The 14517-nt window shown below is 34.2% G+C and overlaps 1 protein-coding gene across 2 annotated transcripts in view; it reads left to right on the top strand.

Annotated features, from left to right (window-relative positions):
• Positions 1 to 14517, top strand: part of LOC149808117 (putative tubulin polyglutamylase ttll-15) — a 90200-nt gene that overhangs the window by 59970 nt on the left and 15713 nt on the right. For both annotated transcript variants that reach the window (XR_016424058.1, XM_089973552.1), the window contains exons 10-12: positions 4022 to 4130; positions 7978 to 8044; positions 11125 to 11252. Coding sequence is in view for 1 of the 2 variants with exons in the window: in XM_089973552.1 (XP_089829678.1) it covers positions 4022 to 4130; positions 7978 to 8044; positions 11125 to 11252 (304 nt within the window). In the remaining variant the exon portion in view is untranslated. The remainder of the gene's footprint in view (positions 1 to 4021; positions 4131 to 7977; positions 8045 to 11124; positions 11253 to 14517) is intronic.

The raw sequence follows: 14517 nt of genomic DNA on the forward strand, positions 1-14517 counted from the left end.
ATAAAAACATATAGGTAATAATATTTCAGCAGGTGTTAAAAAGCTAAAATATACAAGGTCTTGATGAAAATAAATATGAATAAAAACATGGATAATAATATTTCAGCAGGTGTTAAAAAGCTAAAATATACAATGTCTTTATGGAAATAAATATGAATAAAAATGTATGGGTAATAATATTTCAGCAGGTGTTAAAAAACTAAAATATACAAGGTCTTTATGGAAATAAATAAAAACATGTGCTTAGACTTTACACCAGATTAATTTAATGTCCAAGACATTTCTTTGGTGAGAAAATCATTTACCTGTATCAAACACTGAAATGCAGGTAGCATTTTACCTGGACGAACATGTCACATGACAATTTCTCCAAAAAATGGATCCAACAAGACATAATTTCTTTTTTCTTGACCAATTCTCTGTCAAAAATCATAACTTCTATCATTATATAAAGGTTATGAAAAGCCTGTGTTTCAGATAGCATTACATTAGTCAAAGCATATTTGTGTTATTTGTGTTGATTTGGGTCAGTCTCTCACTTTAGATGTGCATTCATACTTGTAAATCTTGCTGTTTCCAAATTTACTTGTACTCACTTTAAAGTATCTTAAAATATTCAAAAGGTGTTTGAGATCCATCAAGTACTTGTGCTGGGCCTACGTATTTAAAAAATGTGTGAATATTAGGATCCAATTGAGATTTAGTCAATTAACAAAATTAAAGTGTAGTATACATCACTGAGTTAAAAGCCTTCAAATTACTAATTGTCATCACTATTTCTGTTATGACTCTATGGTCTTAAACTAAGTTATACGAAGAAGCGAAGCCACCAAGTTTTGTAAAACTTATCAAACAGTTTAATTATCAGTGTTATAAAATGAAAATTTAAGAGGAACTTACAGTATTAGGATTTGAATAAAAAATAATCTTAAAAGATTTTGGTTAAAGTCCATATAGATTTCAAATCCAAGAATATAATGGTCTGCCAGCAGTCCAGACATGTCAAAATGGCATTGTACAGAACTCCCCTGAATAATTCACAGTAGTTCCAAAATAAATTATAGTTCAGTGAGCACTTTCTATTTCCACTGAACTGCCACACTTTTGACATCATAGTGATATGACTAAAAAAAATTAACTTACATTCAAAATAACAAAACACATATTCCTCTGAATAATCCAGATGAATGTCTCTTCTCAAATAACATCTAAAAATAACAATACATCTGCAGACTTGATGTTTCAACATGAACTCGAGAAATAAGAATGAGAACTGGCTACTTATATACAGGTAAAACACGCATATTGTCACTAATTCTATGTGACAAATCACAAATCTCCAACATCATAGGAGAACTCACATGATTTGACCCATTTAATGGGAATTAACTAATTTCTTCTGACCAACCTGTCCAATGGGAAACAGCCCATACCTTGTCAACATATTTTCAGATAATTTTATTATTAATAACTATAAACACATATGTAAGCATCTATTTATAGATCCTGTGCAATATTACATTCTTAAGATCTTAAAATAGAATTTATTCATGCATGAAATTTCAACAAAAGATAGTGACTACAATTTGCAGCCATGAATAAAATTTACAGAAATTATAGATATAAAAAAAAAATTGCTAACAAAATCCATCATTTCTTATTGTAAGCATTCCATTTCTTCATCATGTTTGTTTACAAGATCAGAATTCCCACATTTTCAATTATTTCATCCCCAAATAATTCAGACTCATCTTCTGACAAGTCCACCATTTTGATTGTTCTTGGGTGACTTTGAAAATCTACATTTATAGATCGGAAGCCCCTCCCCTTTTTTATATTTTCTTTTCTTGTTAACAACCTACAGTAAAGTCTGAATGTTTCCAAAGGGTATGCAAATGAACCATACTATAAAATAATTATTTACTAATGGGTATCATTTTCACCCTGCAGAAATGCCCTTAATAAAACATTTTTTTTTTGGTTCAAATTTAGCATTTAGGTACATGATGAAGTTTGTGTAGTAGGAAACATGTCAGACCTTGTTGTCCTTCTGTGAGTGCAGTGGCTTCTTCTCTTCTGTTTTGAAATAAATAATTGCTCAGTTTCTGCTATCAAGGGCTATATATCAGACTATCCAACATAATTAAATTTTCCTAAAAGGCGAACCATTGGTGTGAACTTTAACATAGCAGACCTCATTTGAGCTGCAAAGATTGGTATCTAACTCACTAATGCCAAGATGGAATCTCTCATGTGTTTTGAGGTCTCTAACTTAACCTAATGCCCTCCTGCCTCTCTGCACTGATATCCCACTAATTTGGGCTACATCCTAAAGCTCTCCTGATTCCCCACACTGATATCCCACTAATTTGGGCTACATCCTAATGCCCTCCTGCCTAACTGCACTGATATCCCACTAATTTTGACTACATCCTAAAGCCCTCCTGCCTCCCTGCACTGATATCCCATTAATTTGGGCTACATCCTAATGCTCTCCTGCCTCCCTGCACTGATATCCCACTAATTTGGACTACATCCTAACAAAAAAATGAAGACTAGTGCGCATTAAGGGTCAGCTACGCAATAGCAACATGTTAGTATTCCATCATTCAAATTAGTTTTATGCCCCCCAAACTAGAAATTTTTGTAAGACAAGCTACAAAACATGACTTTGGTAAATGCACTTCCATTTCATTACAAATGAGCAAAAACAAAAGGAAATGCTGTATGAAAGTGATAACACAAATAAAACCTATTTCAGAGACTGGAAATGAAAACTGACAATATGATAAATGCAAATGTGAATGTATTAAAAAAATGTGAATGGAAAGTAAATAGAATGTCAATGAAAGCAACTTCACATTCAGTTCGGGCTATACTTATTTTATTCATGCAAGTCTCTAGTGCTTATATAACTCCTATATATTTGTAATTCCATTATGAATGGGTACATGTTGGTGAGTTTCTGTCCAAGGCATTTGTAGCATCCGGGTGCCAACTTTAATGTATTTACTTGTATGGGCAGTCTCTGGTCCTTTTATTCTACAAGTATTGACTCGTAATGGATATTGTCACCTCAAGCTTGAGCTTGCTTATCAGCTTTCTATGTCGTTATTTACATGAACTATATCCCCTGGTTGTTGAACCAATTAACTTTTGTTGGTTTCACTTCAGCCAAATTTGATATGCAGCCTAGTAATTGATGAAGCAGTATTATGTATCATTTAGAAGAGTTAATTCCCCTAATTATCAGACCCACCCACTTTTGTTTCTGCACAAAAGTCCCTTTTGGATTTTAAACAAATTTAGTAGGCATCTTAAAATTTATGAGACATCAACTGAGTTTCATTGTCATTGTTGCCAAATTACATCATTGTTTGGTGGAGTTATTGCCCCAGAATGTCAGATTTAGGCAATATCCTTTCTGCACAGTACCTCCCATAATTCCTACTGGATTTAAACCAAATTTGGTATGGCACTTAATGTTGACCGAATTTTGATGATTTTTCAGGGTTTAAACTGCATTATCAATTAGTGGAGTTATGGCCCCTGATTTTTGGCTGCCCACTTTAGTTTCTTTGTTTATTAAAAGTGGATTTCAAGAAACTTCTTTGAGCAGTTGGATACTGATATAACTTTGCCAGAATTTGAGATCAGCTATCTGCATCATCATTCTGGCCACTGAATGTTGGACCTACATATTTTTGCTTCAGCTCTTTAATGCTCATAATCATTTTAGGCAAATTTTGTATGCAGTTGTTTTTTTGCTGAGACTTCACCTGGGTTTGATTGTGAGTGTTCTACGTCATTAGTAGAGTCAGCCTTTACCTATGTACATTAACTCGTTTACCAAAATCATCTAGTACTTGTTTTGACACAGCCCTATATCCAACAAAAAAGCACCTGATTAAAATGAGAATATAATCATTAATTTTGTTGTAACACAAGTTCTCTTGATCCTGCTGACTATATTTATTGTCTCTGAACCAGTCGTATTTTGAATACTTTGATTTAATTGCAGGGAAAAATGCCACAAAAGCATGGAGCCAAATTTATGACACAATCCAAACTATTTATCTGGAGAAAGAGAGTCTTTTATTGTCTGCAGCTGATAAATATAAAACAACCAGGTATGTTTATGTAGATGAGATCCCAAATGAATTTTGTTGTAATAAATTCTTTATTCTACATAATAATAAAACAATGGCAAGATTAAAGTCATATGAATCAGTATTTTTTTTCAATATTATTTTAGAAAAACTAACCTACCTACTTACATTGACAAAGCTTATGTCAACAAACCAACTATGTAGAGGAAAAACAGTCCTAGGCCCATGGTCTTTAGTTACTACCAAATTTGTCATGTTTTTGTTGATAACAAGATAATGTATGTTGTTATATTGTGAAATTTCAATAACACATGCACCCTTCATCAAAGTAGGCTGGTTGCATTCTTCAATAAACACAATGCACCCTTCATCAAAGGAAGTCATCACTAACCGTGAATAAAAGCAATGGCTAGAGATAATAATCTTAATTGTATGTATTATTTTGTATGCATTGGATTTGTTAGTGCTTTATAAGTTCTACTTGTGCTTAATGAAGACTGGTTTTTTAAAAAATGTCATTAAATGTTCTTTAGAATAATTTGTCATAAATATTTTTACAGGTATTTCATGAGAATTCATAATTTGTAGACAGGTTTTTGTTTCCCTTCATCCATTTGGTAGCCTTAGTAATATGATTTTACCTTTGTTGCCTCAGTCAGATGAAAATTTAGAACAACAACATTATCAATAATAATAAACCGCTCAGGTGGCCTAAGTGGTTAGAACATCAACCTTGGATGTGGGTTCAAACCCCTGCCGAGTCATACCAAAGACTTATAAAACAAGTACTAGCAACTGCATCATTTGCTGCTCAGCATTAAGAGGTTAGTGTTAGGACTGGTCGGACTGGTTTCAGGATAATGTGACTGGGTGGGACATGATGCTACATGTCTGCAGCACGATACCCCAGAGCTAGACATCACTATAAACTGCCACACTGTGGACATCATAGCGATATGACTGAAAAATTGTTAAAGCTATGTTAAAAATCCAAATCACATACAGAATAATATAAATATTTAATAACTTTATTTAAAGAGGATGACACAATTAATTGCATGGAACTAATCCACATAATCTTCCTTGTGTCTGTCTGTTATATGCCTATTTACATCCATAGTACATACAGATAATTACACACAGACACACACACACACATTCATAATAAGCTATATCTATATATCAACATAATAAACAGAAAATTTAAATTAACATTCTCCAGCTTGGTACATTGTGTATATACAGTACAAAGGTAGTGAGACAACAAAATGGAAGGTTAGTGAATTTATACTTTAAGTTGAAATGTATTTGTCAAATGAAACAGGTTCTGTTTTTCATCTATTGAATTAGATTGAAATTAAATGCATTTATATTTTGTATTATGTCTAATTTCCTTGGGGATTCTGTTCTGAATTAGTGATCCTGAATATTGAAAACTTTTCTTAAAGAGTTTTTTTATTTGGTTTTGGATGGAAAAGCGCTTAGCTTAAATTGATCTTTAATTGGGAGTGTTTTCTTGTTTTCTAGCATGAAATAGTTCATTGGGATATTATGGGACCATATTTTTCTAAACTTTATATGGCATTTGTGATATATTAACCTATGTTTAATAGATAGATATGGCTTTTTCTTGCTAAATAACCAGACATGAATTGACTTTGTGACATATGACTTCATTCCATTGAAAATTATTGTCAACCGTCAACCCAAGGATTTGTCATGTATAACCATTTGTAGACAAATTTCATTCAACTTTAGATTTAAATTGTTATTTTCCAATTTTGCTCTCTTTTGTTTGGTAGTAATTCCTTATACTTTAGTCTCGTCTGTGTTTCATACCATTTTCCATACACAAGAAATCTATTCTAAATTAAAGCTATCTGAACATAGACTCGGTCTGATTTTAGCTGTGTGAAATCCGATAGTGTGGTATCATACGCATATAAATTGGTAGATGAAATACAGCTGGCTCCATTCAGTGGCAGATCATTTATGAAACTAAGAAAGAGGAGTGGGCCTAGGATTGATCCCTGTGGTACTCCAATGAATTTGCATGTAAATAACCACTATACAACCATTTGCTATAGGTGACAAATAATGTATTGTTTAGTTACACATATTGGTTCACCATTAATGTGATATAGATCAAACCAGGACAACCATTTCTTATACTTGTGTTTTTAAACAGGGTATGACTGATACATCAATCTTCTAACATCGGGCTTGTACTCATATTCATGTACTTAGCACAATATGGATTTTATTACACAAAGGTAACAAAAATTTAACTTGTCAATATACAAGTGTATTTCACACTGGTTATGTCTTCATTTTATCAAACTTTTCATTTTTTATTTTGGCAAAGTGTAACCCCACTGATGACAAGTCACCTCTAATGAACTTTAACTTGTATGTCTGTCAAAAAGACATTTGCTTCACTTTTTTCACTCCACCCCCATGCACACTCTTATCTTGACATCTGCTTGTATTACCTCAGTGATTTTGAATAGGTAGGACTTTATGATATCTGAATATACTTGACTGAGTTCTAGAACTTCCAATTTTCTTGACTCATTTTCATACTAAAGTCGCAGCATCATGGACATAAATGAGCTAATGTTGTCAGTGTTAATGTCCTGTGTTCAAATTTTTGGTGTCTTCATCATCATCAACAGCATTCATGTCCTGTGTTAAAGTATTTGGTATCAGAGTCATTTGCTAAAGTATTTGGTGTCTTTATTGCCATCAACATTGTTAATGTTCCTTGCTAAAGCTTTTGGTGCCTTCATTGTTGTTGACAGTGTTAATGACCTGTGCTGTAGTTTTGGGGTGTTTTTAATTTTTTCATCATCTTCATCGCTGTGAGTAATGTCAGTGTCCTGAGTTAGAGTATTTGGCATGTAAGTCTGTGCTAACTATTTGGCATCTAAGTCTCTGCTAACTATTTGGCATCTAAGTCTGTGCTAACTATTTGGCATCTAAATCTGTGTTAAATTATTTTGCATGTAAGTCTATGTTAAAGTATTTGGTATCTTCACAATGTTAATTTCTTGCATTAAAATTTTTGGTGTCCTCATTGTCATCAACAATATTAATGTATAGTGTTAAAGGAATTGGTGTTTTCAACACTATCAACCATGTTAATGTCCTATATTAAACATTTTGTTTTCATCATCATCAACAGTATTAATGTACAGTGTTAAAGGATTTGGTGTTTTCATCACTATCAACTGTGTTAATGTCCTATATTAAACATTTTGGTGTCTTCATCATCATCAACGTTAATATGTTCAGTGTTAAATATTTTCTGTTGTCATCATCATCAATAATGTTAATGTTCTGCATAAATGTTTCTTAAATTCTTATATGTTGTACATCAGATGTTGTATTCAAATGAAACTTTGGAATTACCATATGAATAAAATATAATAACATGCTAGGATTTTCTGTTTTGCCTACATAAGCAAAACTGAGTGTCATAGTGCCATTCATTAACAAGATACCATGAAAGACTTGTATCTCCTACATATTCAGACTTGTATGGCATAATTCTGAGATTCACATTTCCTTATTTCCTCTAACTTACATACTGTACAATGCTCAAATCAGTTGCAGTGTAAAATACTGATGATACAGGTGTAAAATACTGATGATACAGGTGTTACTTTTCAGGACTTTTGAGCCATGTGGACCAATGAAGTATCCTTGATATAATTACACAATTCATCATTTATCCAGATAATAAATTGTCCAGACAAAGTGACGTACCCCAGTTATAGATAGTGGATAACAAACACTTAATGTACTTGCTGTGTATTTGCCTTAGTTACATTGTACTGAAAATTGCATCTGTCATTCTTTGTTTCAGGAATTTTTTTGAAATGGTTCGATTTGACTTTGTTTTGGATGAGGATATAAATGTCTTCCTGATGGAGGTACGTTAATCATTCTTTGTAGATGAGTTTCTGATGTACTTATTATGCAGTGTATTATTTATGATGGCACTGAAGCTGATGGTAAAAACTCAAAGCTGAAAGTAATTTCTCTTGAAAAGAAAATTCATGAGATTAAAATGCTCTATTCAGTTAGCTGCTTTCAACAAGACAACTTAGGTTAATTCTTCACACTGGCTTCATGTCTGTTTACTTTTAAGTCTAGCCTTTAACTATTCCACAGATCAGCCACAGATGACCAAAATATAAAAATTGGTACCATCCCTGGGGGAAATGAGGTGCATCACAGGGATTCATTACTGGGAGAAAGGGTGTGTCCTTTCAGAATTTCACATGTATTTGATCCAGAACCCTGTCCAGTATGACCACCAAAGTGGATATCTTGAAAATCTTACTATTACTACTACTGAATGGAAATTCACATCAGTTTTCATTAATATATATCTTGTGATTTTTAGTTGATCTCAATTGAAAATAGTGCCAGTCTAAATTCCTGTATGACAGCCATTTTGAACTTCTTGTTGTTACTACTCCACTTTAACATAAAGTCACATTGACATGGGTTTTTTGCTGGAATATTCCTTATGTCTGTTTGAACCCAAATGAAAATATGATGTAGCATGTGGCTGTCACCATAGCCATCTTGAAAATCTAGTTATCACTATTCCTCTTAATAGATGGACGGTCAAATATAAGTTGATTTCTCCAAAACAATTCTCATCCTAAATGAAATGATATCAGTCTGACATTCAGCATGGCCACATTGGCTGCCATTTTGAAAATCTAGTTGCTGTTAGTCATATCTCCATGGAGTTTTGACCAGAACACTTCTTATGATGTCTAGTTGTTCCTAAATGAAAATGGTTCCAATCAGACATACAATATGGCACACAAAGCTGTTATCTTCAGGAAAATATTTTTTCATAGTGTTCAGCATTCTAGACTGTTGACTTTTTGTGTCTCCTTGGCAATTGTGCTGCAAAAGATTCCTGTCCTTCAGAATGGAATAAACTAATGGTGTCATATGATCATAGAGCACCTTTATTCCAATAAAAGTATAAAAAGGAATTATTATAATGCAGCCTATATCTGTATTATGTTACATGATTAAACATATCAGTTTCATGGCTGTAGATATTCATTCTCTGGTGAATGACTGTTGTTTCTTTTATACCAAACAACACAGCATGAACAACTATTACTATTACTATTATTTAAAAAATCCACAAACCCTAACAGTATTGTTTAACCTGCTACATAGAGACATGTAAAATAAATGGCAACAAAAAGTATGCTTGATGAGGGAGATGAGGTTAGAAACCAGAAGTCTGTGTTAAAAATGCCTCAAAATACTGGTTTTGTGTTTTTAAAAAAATTCCTGATATAGGTCCCAAAATATTATTGTTTGAATTGTCCCTGCACGTAAAACTTGGGAACATATAAATATAATTTGGAGCCCATAGAGGATGTGTGTGTGTGTGTGTATATATATATATATGTGTGTGTGTGTGTGTATATATATATATATATATATATATATATATATCTATATCTATATATATATATATATATAATTTTTATTGTTACATTGTTACTAGGAATCCTGTGTCTTTACATACCAAAAGACATTCTTAGTAAGAAATTTTAAAAAGCATACCTGTAATAACATGACATCTCATGCAAAAAACACTTTTTTTAAAACCACAAATCCCCTGACATGGGCATGTTTTGAAACACAAGATTTTGAGTCCATCTTTGATAAAAAGTAATACATAAACCAAGAGATGTAAATTTTGGTCTACCACTGCATGTATTGGCATGCATGTTCCTGTTATTTAGTCTGTATAAACAACAAGTGGTCCTGCTCGGAGCCCATGAAAATCTATCCTCAGGTAACTTTATACAGTAGAGTATTATAGAAGCAATTAAAGGTAAGGTGATCACACATTAGCAACCAATATTTCATAGATTATTTAATTGGTTGAGAACAGCAAGGGTAAAGTGGGTTAAATCCTTTGAAAACTGCTTTGGGAGAGCCCTTTAGGTTAATTTGCATTGGTAAAGTGGAACAAGCCAATTTGTTTGAAGTTACAAGTAAATCAGAAAGATGCTTGTTGAGGAATGAGAAAGTTTAGCTAACCTTATTAAAGATTATTGGCAAGTTTGCTATAAGCAGCAACATTATTTTGAAATTGGGTTTGACTCCATATGGGACACAAAAAACATGATTATTTAAATTGTTAGAATAGTATAAAAGTCTTATTCATTGTTGAAGGTAAAATGTTGAAATGCAGCTGTTACTCAGTAAAGCATGAGCCATCTACAAAGTGAGCAAAGCCCCAAAATACTAAAATTTGGAGTTTTTTTTGCAAACCAGTCATTCTGGAGTATATGTCATAATTTCATGTAGCAACACCACCTAGCATGTTTGACACAACCTCACAGCAATGCATAAACATCATGTTCTGTGCTGAGGAAAATTCAACAAGGATGAACATAAATAATAGTTGCATTACCTTCTCACATACACCTGAACTATTGAAAGCAGCAAAGTCAGCAGTAATTAAGAAAATATTCCATTGTCCAATGGATTTTAAAGATCAAAACTTGATATGTTTTTTTATTTATTTAATGTCTGCCTGGTTGTGGTTATGTGAGTGTTGGTACATGATTGTGTGGTCTTGGTATTGGATAATATTAAATCTAAATGTTTTTTGTTTGTAAGTGTATTAAGTTCTTCAGAGAAAACAGGTATGCTATTTTCTTTTAATCCAATTTTGATTTACAGTTATTTTCTATAAGCTATGTGAAAAGATAACTTATTCTCTGTTGGATGTTGCTTTTTGGGTCATTTGCACTGATCCCCCCACTTGTGATCTCAAAACACTTTTTGAGCCATCACCCATCTCCCAATCACTGTCTGTTAATATTGCAGATATGTCAAAGGTCAAATTTGATAATTGTAAATGACCATGAATGTTGTCAGAAATTACCTTAAGAATGTTTAAAAGTAACACATGTGCGTAGAATTCTGGGTTCATGGTACAAATACACTTTTTCAGGTGAATATGTCTCCCAACCTGTCATCTGCTCACTTCTCAGGGAATGCTCGTTTGTATGAGCATGTGATATTCAATATCCTTAGGTTAGTTGGTGTGGCCAGATACACAAAGAATTCATTCACAGAAAGGTAAGACAAATACCATACTTTTACATGTATAACATGTGTCCAAATGCCTTTTCCACGTCAGGCTGGACCTCAGATTTTTAACTGCCTTTTTGTCTGTGGGTGTTTTCATATCTTGATTGACATAACATCAAGTAGCATGATAATAGTTTGGATTTTTCATACTCATCTATGTTGAAGCCTTCCACCCCATCCACAAACCCCGCCATTACTTTGCCCACGCATCACTCACACTTGTATGTGTGACTATGAGCAGAGGGTAGTCAGGTGGGCTAAAAAATCCCTTTTCTGTGGGACTAAAATACTACTAAAGAATTGTACATCTTTGAACCTCTCGGACAAATCTGTATCACACATTTAATCAAAATAGCATTTTAATCTTTTCTGTAACACTCCATTGTTGAGCCAGTGTAATTACAGTCAGACCGTGCTTATCTCAGTTATGTCAGGGGTGTCGAAAAATCATCGACATAACCAGGTCCCAAGATATCAGGGCTCATAAAAACTGGTAACATAAATTTTAAAGATGTCCTTGACCTTTATTCCTGTCTCTTACCTTTAGTTTACTGGAACATTGCCAACAAACAGGCCATAGTTATAAGATGAATAATTGTTTTATCTGTATACAGTTTCACTTTATGACAAGTGTTCTGATTTCATAACTTTTTAGACAGAATTCCCAATACATAGCAGACAATACAAAAAAAACAGTGTTGTTTATAAATTTCTCATTAGTGCGTACATGTATATGCATTGGCTGAAATAAAGGTACTCTATTTTCTCTTTTATTTCTGCAGGCAATGTATATTTTGCAGTAAACATATTATAGTTTTAATATTCCTTAGTAAATAAAATAAATTTACCACCTGAAGAAGAAAAAATATGAACTTGTATAAACCTAGCCACCCATATATAAGCAAAATAGATTTGCTTGTGCTTTTGCAGACAGAAAAGAAATACAATATACATGTACCTACAGATGTCTTGAATCTAAATACAGATATTATTTAATGGAAACTGATACACTATGATGCATCGCTATGTCAAATTTCACGAGCTGGAGACAATCAGAATTTTTATTTAAAAAACTTTAATAAACATTTAACCTCACCTATTACATTGCAATGACTAAAAAAAATGATCGTTTTTTTGGGGGGGGGGTCATTTCAAATGGCTATTGAAATGTTGATGTGTGTTCTAAATAATTTATATTTATTATTAAGATTTTTTAATTTAATAAAATCCAAAATTCAGTGATTTTTGGACACTGAATAAATTCATAATACTGTACAAAAAATAGTAATCTCACTTTATGTACTGTATAGTCCATTGCCAACCAATGTGTGTAAACAAACAGCCATGACATGCATTGTCCAGCAGCACATGGCTGTTTAGTTGTTACGGCATTTACGTGCTACATGTACTTAAACTGGCTTAAATTTTGGACTGCCTAAGTGCCTGAGACAACAAACATAAACTTCTTAATAAGGCTACCAAGGGAAAGTAGCTGCTCATAGGGAAATGAAAACCTGTCACCAAGGTTTTTATTAAGAATAAGTAAAACTTGTACTATTTTAAAACACGCATGAATTTCAGAATAGAGTAATGCATTAATACATATAAATATGATTATGCTGCAGAAAGTGAGAAAATAAATTTGGTCCAATTATCATTAACTATGGAAAATGTGAACATTCTATCAGATTTCATTGCCTCAGTCAGAAACATGTCTTGAATCAATGGCTGATGAGATCGTGAACTCCACTGGCATTGCTCAGGAAGAATTTTTTAAATATGTACAAGTGGATGATGAAGCTACAGTGAAATGGTTGAATGTATTTTTAAAAAATGAAATTGATTGTGGTAAGTGTCATTGCTGCTGAGCATATGTATGAAAACGTAAGAAGTGCTTTTGAATCTTCAGTCGAAATAAGTGGGTCCACATGTTACGTTGGACCAAAACTTATGCCTGACATAACGAAGTTATTGACTTTACAGGGGTTGAGATAAAATTAGAAAAATTAGCATAACAGAGAAGGATTTTACAGGGCCAGACTGAACCACTCTGCATAAATGGGCTTTTGAGATAACCGAATTTGGATAAGTGGGTTTGACTTTACTGCATTTTTTACTAAATTCTTTCAAAATATTATACACATCAATATGTGAATAGTTTAATATAACTTCGCAGCTCTACTAGAGAGGACACTCCAGCGTTGTTGTATGGCATCAGCACAGCATGGGAAATATAGCAGTTCACCAGCTCTAAATCAAAGTTCGATTGGCATAGAGCTTGGTGCCAGGGGTTGCTTCCGACAGCAGGAGAGATCACCATGTCTCACTGGACAGCTACCACCCACCTCAAGCTGGGCAGCCCCCAGTCAGTAAGGTACTGCCCTGCCATGACCTGCCTTATTCACTGGGTGTGTGGAGCTTAGAGAACCGTCTCGACAAGTGGGCTACAAGATTAAAAAAAGAGATAAGACTCCAGCTCTTTGTTTCACAAGCTGGAACATCAGGACCATGTGTCCTGGATTCACAGCTGACCTGCAGTGGATTGACGATGCATGGAAGACTGCCATCAATTGACAGAGAACTCTCCCAACTGAACATCGACATTGATTGCTTCCTGGAGACCTGACTGGCCAACAGCGGCACCATCAGGGAAACCAACTACACCTTCTTTTGGCAAGGGAAGCCCTCAGATGAACCTAGGCAGCATGGTGTCGGCTTTGCTGTAAAGGACATGCTACTCACCTTCATTGAACCTCCACCATCAGGTACTGAGAGAATCCTTACCCTCCAGTTGTCAACATCTTCAGGCCCAGCCAACATCTTCAACGTGTATGCCCCAACCCTCTGTTCCACCCACGAGGAGAAAGACAAGTTCTATGAGGCTCTGGATCAGGCAATATCCAGTATCCCCAACACTGAAGGCCTCTACCTACTAGGAGACTTCAATGCTAGAGTCGGAGCTGATCACGAGGCCAGGTCCACCTGTCTCAGCTCTCATGGAAGGGGCATGATGAATGAGGATGGTCAGTGAATCTTGGAGATTTGCTGCTCCTACAGCCTTCATGTGAGCAACACCTTCAAATGCAAGAAGATCCACCAAGTGTCATGGAGACACCCACGTTCCTGCCACTGGCACTAGCTAGACCTCGTCATCACCAGGCATGCAGAATTCGCCAATGTCCTCACCTGCAGCTACCACAGTGTTGACTGCAACATGGACCATTCCCTTATGGCTAGAATGGTGCAAATAATA

This window comes from Sinohyriopsis cumingii, chromosome 1, assembly GCF_028554795.1.
Source record: "Sinohyriopsis cumingii isolate HCF-2022 chromosome 1, ASM2855479v2, whole genome shotgun sequence".
Classification (NCBI taxonomy): domain Eukaryota; kingdom Metazoa; phylum Mollusca; class Bivalvia; order Unionida; family Unionidae; genus Sinohyriopsis; species Sinohyriopsis cumingii.